The sequence below is a fragment of the Furipterus horrens genome, unplaced genomic scaffold (genome assembly GCF_987537825.1).
Source record: "Furipterus horrens unplaced genomic scaffold, mFurHor1.1.pri manual_scaffold_17, whole genome shotgun sequence".
In the NCBI taxonomy this organism is placed as follows: domain Eukaryota; kingdom Metazoa; phylum Chordata; class Mammalia; order Chiroptera; family Furipteridae; genus Furipterus; species Furipterus horrens.
In genome coordinates this window covers 65,310,528-65,325,619 of record NW_028327187.1, presented here as the reverse complement: position 1 = coordinate 65,325,619, position 15,092 = coordinate 65,310,528, and the positions used below count along the sequence as shown (strand labels likewise).

Below are 15,092 nucleotides of genomic sequence, written 5' to 3'. Positions count from 1 at the left end.
ACAGCAGGCAGCAGCGACTCAAAGACACTTACCTGGAGCGCTGCGCTGAGGCTAGATCCCCGGCCGCCTTGGGCGAGCAGGGGCACACAAGTGCCAAAATACCTCGCCGACATCTATAGGCACCAATTACTCACTTCCATTGTACATGAGGGTCTGGGGCCCAGCACTGGCAGGCGAGAGACCAACTCCTGGAGCACAGTGCCGCAGGCCTGAGGCTAACTCCCTGGCCACATTGGGAAACTCCCGGAGTGCTGCGCGACAGGCCTGAGGCAGGCTCTCGGGCAACCTTACCTGCTCACAGGCATGCCTGCAAAGACACCTTGGCTAGCTCCAACAGACACCAAGGGAACGAGCAGTGCGGGAGCCCACTGCTGCAAGGAACAGGAACCTCTGACCCACCTTATTAGACCAGCTGTGGATACAGAGAAACAAGACAACACACAAAGGCTGAACTGACATCTCCACAAAAGAATTCAAGAAAAAGTGGATAGAGTGACTCTCAATCAACTAGCCAGAACAAAGATCCTAATAAAAAGCATCTGAAATATAACCAGACAGCATAAACAAATGATATAAAAGGTACCCCAAGAACATCAGGCTCAGAAGATCAAAGAGACTGCACCACTGAAACCCCCAGATCTACCATAAAGAATCTCATACCACAAAGGTGGGAAGGCAAAGCAGACAAATCCAAAAAACAAAAACAAACAAGAAGAATCCAACATGGTAAGATGCAGAAACAACCTCTCAATGAAAACAAAAGAGGAATCCCCAGAAAGAGAGGTAGATGGAATAGACACAGCCCAAATGTCAGACATGGAATTCAAAACTATGGTGGTGAAGAAGCTCAATATGCTCGAAAACCTCAAAAACAACTATGACAACCTCCAAGGAAGTTACCAACAGCTCCAAGAAAATTACAGGGAACTTGCAGAGAACTACACCAGCATAAAAAAAGACATAGAAACTATCAACAAGAACCAGGAAGAAATGAAGAATGCAATCTCTGAACTTAAAAACACAGTAGAATCAGTCAAAAGCAGACTAAATGAAGCAGGGGATCATATTAGTGAGTTAGAGGATAATGTAGGAAATAACTCTCAAACGATACAGCAAAATGAAAAAAGATTGAAAAAATATGAACAAGATGTAAGGGAATTACAGGGTAGCAGTAGAAAAAATAATATCAGGATCATCGGAATAAGAGAGGGAGAAGAAAAGGAGCATGGAATTGAACAACTGATAGGAGAAATAGTGACAGAAAATTTTCCGAACTTGATGAGAGAAAAAGTTATGCAAGTCCAAGAAGCACTGAGAGTTCCAATAAAGAGGAACCCTCAAACCCACTCCAAGGCACATCATACTTAAAATGGCAACATTCCAAGACAAAGAGAGAATCCTAAAAGCAGCAAGAGAAAAACAGCAAGTAACTTACAAGGGAGCTCCAATAAGGCTATCGACCGATTTCTCAACAGAAACATTACAAGCCAGAGGGCAATGGTCAAAAATATTTCAAGCAATGAAAAACAAAGGCCTACAACCAAGAATACTCTACCCAGCAAGACTCTCATTCAAAATAGAAGGTGAAATAAGGAGTTTCTCAGACAAAGGAAGACTAAAAGAATACATCTCCACAAAACCAGCATTGCAAGAGATGCTAAAGAAAAAGGAAGAGAAAAAACAAAGAGTAGAGGAACAGAGATACAAAGGGAAATGAATAAACACATGTCAATAATAACCTGAAATGTAAATGGATTAAATGCTCCAATTAAAAGACATAGGGTAATGGAATGGATAAGAAAACAGGACCCACATATTTGCTGTCTACAAGAAACACACCTCAAAACAAAAGATTTACATAGACTGAAAATAAAGGGATATAAAAAAATATTCCAATCAAATGGACTGGAAAAAAAAGCCGGGGTAGCAGTTTTCACATCAGACAAAACGGATTTCAAAGCAAGGGCAATAAAAAGAGACAAAGAAGGACATTTCATAACACTTAAAGGAACAATCCATCAAGAAGATATAACACTGATAAACATATATGCACCCAACATAGGAGCACCCAAATACATAAAGCAAATACTAGAAGACCACAAGAAGGATATTAACAACAAAACACTCATAGTAGGGGACTTCAACACTCCATTATCAACAATAGACAGATCATCCAAGCAAAGAAGCACCAAGGATATACAGGCATTGAACAACACACTAAACCACATGGACTTAACTGATATATATAGAACTTTTCTCCCCAAAGAAGCAAAATATACATTCTTTTCAAAGGCACATGGGACATTTTCAAAGATAGACCACATAATAGGACACAAAACAAGCCTCAACAAATTCAAGAAAATTGAAATCATATCAAGCATCTTTTCAGACCACAATGCCTTGAAACTAAAAATCAACGTCAGGGAAAAAAATCAAAGACACCCAAACTCATGGAGAATGAATTACACGCTATTAAATAATGAATGGGTTAACAATGACATCAAAGAGGAAATCAAGAAATTTCTAGAAACTAATGACAACACACAACAGCCCAAAACCTATGGGACACAGCAAAAGGAGCCCTAAGAGGGAAGTTCATAACAATACAGGCATATCTGAAAAGACTAGAAGAATTTCAAATAAAAAATCTAACCCTAAAGCTACAAGAACTAGAACAACAACAACAAACAAAGCCTAGGGCAAAAAGAAGAAAGGAAATCATCAGGATCAAAGCAGAATTAAACGACATAGAAACTAAACGAACAATCCAAAAAATCAACGAAACTAGGAGCTGGTTCTTTGAAAAAATAAACAAAATCAACAAGCCTCTAGCCAGGCTCATCAAGAAAAAAAGAGAGAAGACCCAAATAAACAAAATCAGAAATGAAAGAGGAGAAATCATGACTGATACTTCAGAAATACAAACAATTATAAGAAATTACTACAAACAACTCTATGGCAAGAAATTTGACAACCTAGTAGAAATGGACAGATTTCTAGAAACATATAACCTTCCAAAACTGAATCAAGAAGAAGTAGAAAGTCTCAACAGACCAATAACAAAGAAGGAAATTGAAACAGTAATCAAAAATCTCCCTTCACACAAAAGCCCTGGACCGGATGGCTTCACAGGTGAATTTTACAAAACATTTAGGGAAGAACTAACTCCTACCCTCCTCAAACTATTCCAAGAAATCCAAGAAGAGGGAAAAATCCCAAACTCTAGGAAGCCAGTATTACCCTAATCCCAAAACCAGGTCAAGACACAACAAAGAAAGAAAACTACAGGCCAATATCACTGATGAACATAGATGCTAAAATCCTCAATAAAATTTTGGCAAACAGGATTCAGCAATACATCAAAAAGATTATACACCACGATCAAGTGGGATTCATCCCAGGGATGCAAGGATGGTTTAATATTCGCAAATCAATAATTATAATACATCACCTAAACAAAATGAAAGACAAAAATCACATGATCATATCTATAGATGCAGAAAAAGCATTTGATAAAGTACAACAACCATTAATTATGAAAAGACTCAGCAAAATGGGAATAGAGGGAGCATACCTTAACATAATTAAGGCTATATATGAGAAGCCTGAAGCCAACATCATACTCAATGGACAAAAACTGAAAGCATTCCCCCTGAAATCAGGAACTAGACAAGGCTGTCCACTCTCCCCACTTCTATTCAACATAGTGTTGGAAGTCCTAGCCACAGCAATCAGACAAGAAAAAGAAATAAAAGGCATCCAAATTGGCAAAGAAGAAGTAAAACTATCACTATTTGCAGATGACATGATAATATACCTAGAATACCCTATAAACTCCACTAAAAGACTACTCGATATAGTAAGTGTTTATGGCCAAATAGCAGGGTACAAAATAAATATACAGAAATCTCTGGCATTTCTGTACACCAGCAATAAAATACCAGAGACAGAAGCAAAAAAGAAAATACCATTTACTATAGCAACAAGAAAAATAAAGTACCTGGGAATAAACTTAACCAAAGAGATAAAAGACCTGTACATTGAAAATTATGCAACATTGAAGAAAGAAATTAAGGAAGATACAAATAAATGGAAGCAAATACCATATTCTTGGATGGGAAGAATCAACATCATCAAAATGGCCATACTACCCAAAGCAATTTACAGATTCAATGCAATCCTTATTAAAATACCAATGACATATTTCACTGACCTAGAACAAATACTCCAAAAATTCATATGGAACCAAAAAAGACCCCGAATAGCAAAAGCAATCTTGAAACAGAAGAACACAGCAGGAGGAATCACAATACCAGATGTCAAACAATACTGCAAAGCCACTGTGATCAAAACAGTGTGGTACTGGCATAAGAACAGACATATAGATCAGTGGAACAGAATTGAAAGCCCAGAAATAAACCCAGGCCTCTATGGTCAACTAATCTTTGATAAAGGAGGAAGGAACATAAAATGGAATGAGAAGAGCCTCTTTAACAAATGGTGCTGGGACAACTGGACAGGGATGTGCAAAAAAATGAAACTAGACCACCAACTTACACCACACACAAGAATAAACTCAAGATGGATCAAAGACTTAAATGTAAGCCGTGACACCATAAAAGTCCTAGAGGAAAACATAGGCAGGAAATTTCAGATATCCCACGTAACAATATCTTCATGGATACATCTCTTCAGGCAAGAGAAATAAAGGAAAAAATAAACAAATGGGACTACATGAAACTAAAAAGTTTCTGCTCATCAAAAGAAAACATCAGCAAGATGAAAAGGAAACCAACCATATGGGAAAACATATTTGCCAATGATATCACAGACAGGGGACTGATCTCCAAAATATACAAAGAGCGTATACGACTCAACATCAAGAAAACAAACAACCCAATTAAAAAATGGGCAAAGGACTTGAACAAACACTTCTCCGAAGAGGACATACAGTAGGTCCATAGGCACATGAAAAAATGCTCAACATCACTAGCCATCAGAGAGATGCAAGTGAAAACCACAATGAGATACCACTTTACAGCTGTCAGAATGGCCATCATCAACATATCAACAAACAACAAGTGCTGGCGAGGATGTGGAGAAACGGGAACCCTACTGCACTGTTGGTGGGAATGCAGACTGGTGCAGCCACTATGGAAAACATTATCGAATTACCTCAAAAAACTAAAAATGGAACTGCCTTTGAACCAGCGATTCCATTGCTAGGATTATACCCGAAAAATCCTAAAACCCTAATTCAAAAAAACCTATGCACCCCTATGTTCACAGCAGCCCTGTTTACAATATCTAAGTGCTGGAAACAGCCTAAGTGCCCATCTGTAGATGAGTGGATCAAAAAACAGTGGTACATCTACACAATGGAATACTATGTAGCAGAAAGGAAGAAGGAACTCCTTCCATTTGCAACAACATGGATGGAACTAGAGAGAATTATGCTTAGTGAAATAAGCCTGGCAAAGAAAGCAAAATACCATATGATATCACCTAATACAGGAAACTAAGGAGCAACACAAAGAAACGAACTAAATAGGCAAAGACTTGAATAGTAGTCAGTAGGGGGGAGGGGGGAGGGAGAGAAGGGGTATAAGTAAGGGAAGGGTCTAGTCAAGGAACATATATGCATGACTCATGGAAATGGACCACGGGGAGGGATATGATTGTGGGAGAAGGGATGGGCTGGGAGCGGGGAGCAATGGGGGAAAAATGGGAGAACTGTAGTTGAAAAACCAAAAAAAAAAAAAAAAGAAAACATATAAATTTATAGCAAATTTATATAAAAAAGGAACAAATATTTCTTATAGTGAAGGAAGAGATATAAAAACTTAAAATGTTGACATTTACCTCTCATAAAGCAAAACAAATAAACAGTGGAATAATTTGAAAATGAGGAGTCGCTGGTTTGATTCCCAGTCAGGGCACATGACTAGGTTGCACATCAGGTCCCCAGTTGGGGACGCAAGTGAGAGGCAACCACACAGTGATGTTTCTCTCCCTCTCCTTCTCCTTTCCCCTCTCTCTAAAAATAAACAATCAAACAAATAAATATATAATTTCAAAAAAGAAAAAAGAAAATGAGGAGAAAGTCTTAAATATTATATTGCCACCTGTTTAATGATTTTTGGGGCAAGAGAGGGAGAATGAGAGTGAATGAATGAACAAATGAATGAATGAATGAGAATACAAATGAATGAATAGGCAACTGGTTCAACTTTTAACCTCTTGACTATGACGTGGTTCCTCAGTGGTAACTTTAAGAATACAATGTTTATTTGCTGAAGAAGTGAAGAAATTTGTCTTTAATGGGAAAATTACATCATGGCACATGTGGGAGGAGGAAAATGTTTAATATTTACAAATATGGCTTTAAAATATAAATGGTCAATTATTTAGACTTCAAACAACATATTTAAAACTACAAAACACTAATTTCTTATGTTTTGTAGAAGTGCTAACTGAATATTAAACATACTAAAAGCTTGCTTTTGTGTTTTGAGTACTATAAGAATTAAGTGTTTAGAAGTAGTTTTGTATTCAGTTATGCTGTTTAGAATTAATATTTAATTATGAGTATTGCTCTATTGAGTTTTATGATGTATTATAAGGCTAAAGTTAATGATTTGGAAGTATTAGTTGTATACTTCTTATTTCTATAAAAATAAAATGAGTCATTATGATCTTTTCTATTCATATGAATGGTACCAATGCAGCAAATTTATAGGTATAGAAAAATCTTGGTGGATATAAAGCAAATTAAAGTATTTACAGTAAAGATCCTAAATATTACATTGATTCAACGAATATTTATTAAATGCTTAGTGCATTCCAGGAGCTATGCTTTCTGTTGGGAGTACAAAGATATAAACGACTCAGTTTCTGTCCTCAGCTTATAGTTTAGGAGAGATAGATTTTTAGGTAGTTTCAATTTAAGTACTGCAATATTGGAATTAATATGTAAGAGTAGAATGAAGATAGTTATTTCTAAATGTGGTAATGTAAGGGAAATATGAAGAATTAGTGTACGTGTGAGTTATTCACATATGGATCTGGGTGGGGTGAGTGAAATGAGGAGATGGGGTTAATAGAGAGAGGTAGAGGGTGATGAATATGACAGCATTGTAGGCAGAGAGAACAGTATCCTGTGCAAAATAATGGAAGTGTGTAACAGCAGTGATAGTGTATGTAGGAAAACTACAAACAACCTTGCATTATTAAAACATAAGGGATAAGAATAAAAGTGGTAACAAATGATACTTGAGGGGGTGATATGAACACTAATAGCTAGCAATTTTGAAGGCTAGTTAATTTAAAGGGTGGGGAAAAAGTAGGTTTACAGTTCACGTGGAAAATAATACATTAATTAAATAATAATACAAGAATACTTTTGCCCTACCTTGTAGGCCAGGCTTGAAGTGCATCGTCATGTTTAATCTTGACTACATTCCTCTGAGGTCTATAATCTCATATTCCCCTTATTCCCCTGCCTATCTCCATACAAAAATTATTCTACTCTGATCTTAGTAGCATATGCCATTAAAAATTGAATGGAGGTACATTGTAATGCAGAAATGCCATTGGAAGGAGAGCAAATTCTATACCTAGACTGCCAGAGGTGGCATGACCTCACACTTAGGTCCTGTAGTGAATGAAGTTCACAAATCCAATCTTGTTAGTATTCCAGAGTTGATTCTACTTGAGGTATGCAGATTTATGCTAAACACATTTGCAGAAGACTGTAATTTAACTAGAATGTTTTGAGGCAGCAGAGACATAGCCTAGCATATGTGTGAGCAGTCCTTAGGGGTTTTGATGGAAGCAAACACAATGTGAGTCAGCAGAGTGATATGCTTGCCAATACAGTAATAAAATCAGAGGCTGAGTTAATAGAGGTACAGTATTTCCAGATGAAGGAGTTGGAAGTCCTTTCCTTCCTTGCATTTATCAAACCCCAGAATGAGAGAGAGAGAGAGAGAGAGAGAGAGAGAGAGAGAGAGAGAGAGATGAACACTAAGCCATGTCACATGAAGGTAAGTTAAAGCTGGTAGGTATACTTTATTCTGAAGGTGAGAATGCTGCCCTCAAATAATATTTACGTGGTTGTTGAGTTTATTCCCTATGTTCAGCCTGACTACCATCTCTTTTAGTGTAGACTCTTATTGTTAGTCATGTGAATTACTTTGATAATCCAAATTATGGAGTAAAAGAGAATACGTAATATATGCATATTAAATGGTTCTCCTGAATTGGATAGGTTGCAGAAACAAGCTCCAGATATCATTATAGGAATAACTTCCAGAACCACACAAGTGTAATACAGTCTGATTAAGGAGCTGTCACCACCACAAAACCACTTGGTCGAAATGTCATGATAAAAAGTTTTGACTGCTGCCATCAATTCAATAACCACATCACCTCTGTTGCCAACCATGCCAGCAAAAACATGGCTTACTAGTGGCCTGCTTCTTTATATAGTTCACTTCTGAATCTATACCTACTATAAATACATTTCATTGGTGGAAACTAAGCCATATGCCTGTACCCTAAATATGAGGGAGACTGGCACTTGTAGTGTTTATAGATTCTTCCTTGATTAGGTGGGACTGACTCTGTGAAGGTGTATAGATGTAGCAGGCATGTTCAAATGCTGTTGGGCAGCCACACATGATAGCAAACTGCTCTGGTCTTCTAGCTAGTCTCCTTTCTCATCCTTTAAGACTCAGATTCTGGTGAAGATTGCTCTGACCATTCTGTCAGTCCTCTGTTTCCCAAGCATCACTTACATGCCTCTATTATACTTACTTCTTTACATATTCATTTTCCATACTAGACCATGAGTTATTTATTTTTATTTAAGAAAGAGCATTTACTAGGTAACAGGCATTGTCCCAAGTGCTTCATACATAATAATTCATCTAATTTGTGGGTACAAGCAGGCTTTCAGATTTGTACTCCCATAGCCAGCCTAGCATAGCCCCTGGTGTATGGTCTGTGTCCAGTAAATAAGTGATTCAAAATTTAGAAAGTAGAGGAAAAAAATACTGACAGTCCTGCCACGTTAACACACTATTAGTATTTGGTTATACATATTTTACATCCAGTCATCCAAAGAAAACCTTAGCAAAAATTAAACTAACCTAAGATGGTATGGGTGGCCTGCTGAGGTAGTGAATCCCCTGTTAGTTGAAATTGACACAACATAGATGAGTATCTACATCAAAAGTGTTATCCAACTTCATTCTGTTTTGATTCTGTTTTGATTCAACAATGCTAAATCTAGCCTATGAGAGAGAAAAAGAAGAAAAGGATGTCTTCTGCCTTCAAGTAAGTCATGAACAAGTATGATATACAAATGAGAAATATGATGATAAGATAGGAAAGTAGGGGTAGAGGCAGTGATAAGGGTGATAGTATGAGCAGATACACACACACACACACACATACTAAATTAATAGGTATTGACTGAATGAATCATCATAGGGGTCACTGCAGTGAGTGCAAATAGAGATCATAAGATTCTGGCTGTCAATGGAGTTACTATTTAATAGATAGATGTAGTTTGATTACTTTTCATGAACCCTTTGTTTTTTTCCTCCCACATTCTCATATATGAGTTTTTAAAATAATTTTAATATTATTCTTTGCTCACTAGTGTACTTGATTTAAAAAAACAAACCAGTAATGGCCAGAATTACTAAGGGAATGAAGGGAAAAATCAAAAATTGAGATACAATTTAAATATCACAAATTCTACCTTCTAAAAGTGTTCAATGTGCTTTTTAGTATATTCAAAGAGTTGTGCAACCATTACAACAGTAAGTTTTAGAACATTTTTATCACCTCAAAAAGAAACATCATATCCATCATTAATCATACCCCAATCTGCCCATCCCCTTCTCTCCAGCCCCTGGCACCCACAACTCCACTTTCTGTTTCTATAGAATTGCCTATTCTAAACATTTAATCTAAATAGAATCATATTATATGTGCTTTTGTGACTGGCTTCTTTCACTTAGTTTAATGTGATTTTTTTTAGTTAATGTATCTATCAGTACTTCATTCCTGTTTATGGTTAAGTAACATTCCATTGTATGGCTATATCACATTTGTTTATCCATTTATCACTTGATGGACATTTGGATTGTTTCCACTCTTCAGCGATACTGCTATGAACATTTATGTACAAGTTTTTTTGTGTGGACTTATGTTTTTATTTCTTTTGGTTATAAGCAGGGTCATGTGGTAACTCTATGTGTAACTTTTAGAAGAACTGCTAGACTGTTTTCCAAAGTAGCTGCATCATATGTCATTCTCAGTTTCTCCACATGCAAACCAACATTTATTATCATCTTTTTTATCCCAGCCACTGTAGTGGGAGTGAAGTGTTATCTCATTGTTCTTTTGGTTTGCATTTCCCTAATGAACACTAATGTTGAATATCATGTACTTATTGGCCATTTCTTATATCTTTTTTAGATAAATGTGTGTTCAAATCCTCTGCTTATTTGTAATTGGTTATTTATCTGTTTATTGTTGACTTATTAGAGTTCTTTATATATTTGGGATACAAGTTCTTTATCAGACATAATTTGTAAGCATTTTCACCCATTCTGTAGGTTGACTTGTCTTTAAGTGTAGTCATTTCCAACTTGGTAACCCCCAAGAGTGTCTTGATACTTTGCAAGGGTTAACATGAGTTTCAAAATGCAGAAAAATGATTTGTCTGAAGAAAAATTATTTGTCTATTGAAAATGTTATATACATGTATATCACAAAATAAAGGAAGATTCCCAACCAAATTAAAGCTTGTTGAACCTTAAAACAAATGTTCTTGTAACTGAACATTTTCTCCTCCAATGAGGGGTTTTTGTTATCCCAATACAGCTAACTTTATTTCTACTTTTTTATTTTTATTTTTGCTGTTCCAAATCCAGCAGCTTCTCATGAATTTTTCTCCAGTGACATATTAGAATATATATTTTCTTTTTATTTACAAATCATATTTGTTTATCTAAATAATGATAATCCTAAGGGAGCATATACCAAATAGTAAAGTATGTGTTTGTTATTTAATTAATTTATTTTTGCTATCAGGGTAAATAAATAGCTTTGCTAAGGCTGTGTAATATATATCTATGTTATAAACTGCCAATTTATTCTTTGGAATAGTTAAATTTTTTCATTCTGCTCATTATTTGACTAGGTACAGATATGAGCCATGAATATATGGTAGGTTTTATACAAGATTATGTTATCTGGAGTGGGAAATAACAAAGAATCCACAAGAATAATTACATTGTTGTTAATCACAGCATGATTTACTATTTTAAGACAGAGAATATTACTATTTATTAATAACTTTTGAAGGTCTTAGGTAGAAATTTGCTAATGCTCCCAATAAATGTTCTTTTTAACAGGAGGACATGAACCTTAATGAAGAACGAAAAGCTCCTTTACGAAACAAAGACTTTACCACCAAGCATGAAATGGTTGTCCAGTATATTTCAGCTACAGCCAAATCTGTAAGTAGTCAGTGTTTCCTGGCACCAATATAATGAGCTTAGCGTTATCTGCTTAAAAATAAACAGACCTCAGATCTTCAGGTTCTTGTCTCACTGTACTCACATAGACTTATTCAGAAAAAAAAATTATACATGTATTTTTACACATTTAATATATAATTAGAGAGAATTCCATTGATAAACAGGACGGACTAAAGGTAGAATGCTCTGAGTTAATCCATTGTGTTTTGGGGTGGAGGTTTTGTACACTTACTAAAAATGGACAGCAATTTGCAGGTATTCTACTTACAATACAGTTTGTTATATGAAAACTTTGGATTTTGAGGGAGGAGACACAAATATAGCCTAGTCACAAGCTTTAACTAAGTTTACATTAAAGCTACATGTCTGGTGAATGCTTGAATGAATATTTTAATTTTTTAATTATCTTAAAATAGGAACAGAAATCTCCTTTATTCTCTTCCTTTACCTCTCTTTCCCTATGAACAGGTATAGAACTATCTATAGCTCAAAGGATGGTTTATCTATTTTGTTTTCAAAAGTAGTAGGCACAATATTTACTGATGAATTCTAATTGATTGCAAAGCATTATTTTAATAATTCTACTCCTTTAGCATATGACAAAACCACAATATAGCTAGACAAAATGTTTTAAAACATTAGAAGACAAATATCCATTATATAACCAAGAATGTTTAATATTTGGAAACTAAATCTTCTAAAATGTAGTAGGCACTTTAAGACTGCCTCTTAATTGTTATTGTGCAGCTTAATTTGATATAAAGAAGGTTGCTTAATAGGAGTTTTAATCAAATCTGTGTGAGTCTCAAAATATTTGAAAGGGTTCATTGAAAAGAGCTAGAAGAAGGAAAAACAGTGTTTTAATGGAATATGTTGCTTTGTTCACTTCTTAAGGTACTTCCAAAAATAGTCTTCAGGCTTGATTTTTTTCTATTAAAAAAAAGAATTTTTGAAGTGGGGAAATATATTGTTTACATTTCTATAAAGAAAAATCTATTCTTATCTAGAGGTCATAAAATCACTACTTATGTATGTGTGTATTATATATGTACATGTATACACACAAACATGCAGTGATTTTGTGTGTGCTGTGTATAGTATATGGGTGTGTATATATAAACAATTTCATTTTTTATTGAACTTATGAAGATAGCTTAGTTTATTGAACAAATGATACTTACAGAAAATTGCTACTCATCAAAAGTACTATAATAAACTTCAAGAAAATTTGGAAGTTTTTAAAATTTAGAGGTTAAAAAAAACCTCTAATCAAACCAGTTAACACAAAATATGGTTTGATCATCTTTTCTTGCAGTCCTGCATCTGGCATTTTGACGTAGTTGCACTCCTAGTATAGGCAGTTTTGGATGCTTTTTTCTTTTTACTTAAACCATAGTAACACCCTTTCATGTAAAAATCTCTGAATTCCTCATGACCTCTTACAATTGAGGCTCTTTAAGTTTCAATTAACTTTTTTCAGTAAGTGTTTTTCCATGTGTACTTCCACATATCCCCCTGGCTGGTTTGGCTCAGTGGATTGAGCGTCGGCCTGCAAGCTAAGTGTCGCTGGTTCGATCTTCCAGTCAGGGCACATCAGAGAAGGAAAACTCTGAATCCAAAAAACCTCCACTGCCTTGCGGCATACCTCCTCAGGGGAAAGGCTAAGGGAGTAAACCCCGACAGAAAATCCGGAGCCGGAGTCCCTAAGGCGGTTTGACGTTGTAGTCAACACCGGCAACTCCTGCGGCGCACCTGAAGCCAAGCTGTATTGACTCCGTCTTTCCCTTGGACCCGTCAGCTGCGAAGAGAGGGGGGGTCTGCTGCATGGGCAACAGCAGACCCTCCATATCACCCTGCCCAGGCTCTGTAGCTTCAGCTTCACTGGAGAGGACACTCCAGCGTCATCGCAAGATGTCGATTCAACACGGGAGGAGACAGATACTGTGTCACTCCCGAGTCGGACTGCACAGCCATTCTCGGCGGTGCAGATAGACTCTTGAGAAGCTACACCATCGTCTCTCGAGACGGACGGTTGCCGAACGAATATATAAACAATGTATATACATACACATTTACATTAAAAACATGCATATTCTAAATTTAAAAAGTTGAAGAAGAAAATATTTATTCATTGGAAAAATATATTCTAAAATCATTTGGCTATTCTAATTAATGCCATTTCAGTACAATAATTGCAGTGGCAATTCCTGATGCATTTTGCCCTGCATTCTATGATCGTATTGATTCCATATTATACTTTAAGAAAGCTAAATCTGAATGTGGAACTATTTAAACATAACACGTTGCAGCTCTGCCAGAGCAGAACAACAGCGTGTTTTTTAATTTGCTTCTGGTATCCAAGGGCAGAAATATGTTTCGAGTGATAAGTGAAATTTGCCATGAGCATTGTTTTCAATAGAATTAGGTGATGCATAGGGTTTTACTTTGAAATTCTGATGAATCTCTCCTCATTTTGCACTCAAGTTATTGTTCACAGTAAAATGTTTTAGGAAAATGCAGCGTATACATTCAGTGCTATTCTTAAAATACCTAAAGGCAAATGCAACAGTAAATCAATATAACCAAATCTGACTGCAAAGTACAGATAATGATATATGAATAATCATACCATGTTTTTAACGAGATGATTTTATTAGTATTTATGGCTCATTTATTGTTTTTGTGTAAAGTGGGGCTAAATGTAATGAAGATTATATGAAGCTCCTTTTCACCTTTTGATTTTCACTCTGTTGCTACGCTGAACTTGCTTTCATTTATTCTCATATTGTTTCCTTTACAAATGACCAAACAAATGCACCCTATAAGTTACATACTCATTTTTCAGATTAAAATGCTAAAATTTGGGGAAATGTGGAATGAACTCTCTTGAATTGCTTTATGCAAAAAATGGAAATTGTTTCTCAAAAGACATTGAAAATTCTTTTTAAAGTGTTAACCTCAAAATCAGTATGGTAACTCTTTATTGTATGACCTTTGTTTCATTCAACATATATGAGCACCTGACACATACATGTACAGCCTTTCATTAGAGTTCCAAGGCTATACATTTTATTTGCTAATACTTTTCATGGAGCAAATATTAGGATGAAAGAAAGCCTGTTAATGAGCATGTTTTAAGCTTTCTGATGTTGGGTAGACATTAATTAGTACTGTGTTTTCTGTTGTTAAAACAGAGAAAATTGCTCATGTAATTTCTTTTTGAAGGTGAGAGGGGTGTCATTCAGTGACAATCCTCTCATCTTTTGACCTCTTCTTGGTTACGATAGTAAAATTTACATAAGTTATAACCTAATGTATGGTTGTTTTCCTATGTGTAACCAAGGTTTCCATCCTCTTGCATATCTTATACTTTATGTTTACTTTTTCATTATATTTGATACAGTGGTTAAAAATATTTCCTAATTTAAAGTAGATAGGATTGTAACTACATCTTCATGAAAATGATTTATAAATGATAAAGTTAAGGGCTAGAGTCCCTATTGGAAAAATGTTTTATAGCACATGTAAAGCATG

At 35.6% G+C, this 15,092-nt stretch overlaps 1 protein-coding gene across 2 annotated transcripts in view; it reads left to right on the top strand.

Moving 5' to 3' along the window:
• The window catches only part of DIAPH2 (diaphanous related formin 2), a 1,048,823-nt gene that overhangs the window by 105,946 nt on the left and 927,785 nt on the right, over positions 1-15,092 (top strand). For both annotated transcript variants that reach the window (XM_090264504.1, XM_090264503.1), the window contains exon 4: positions 11,433-11,537. In XM_090264504.1, coding sequence (XP_090120630.1) covers positions 11,433-11,537 — 105 coding nt within the window. The remainder of the gene's footprint in view (positions 1-11,432; positions 11,538-15,092) is intronic.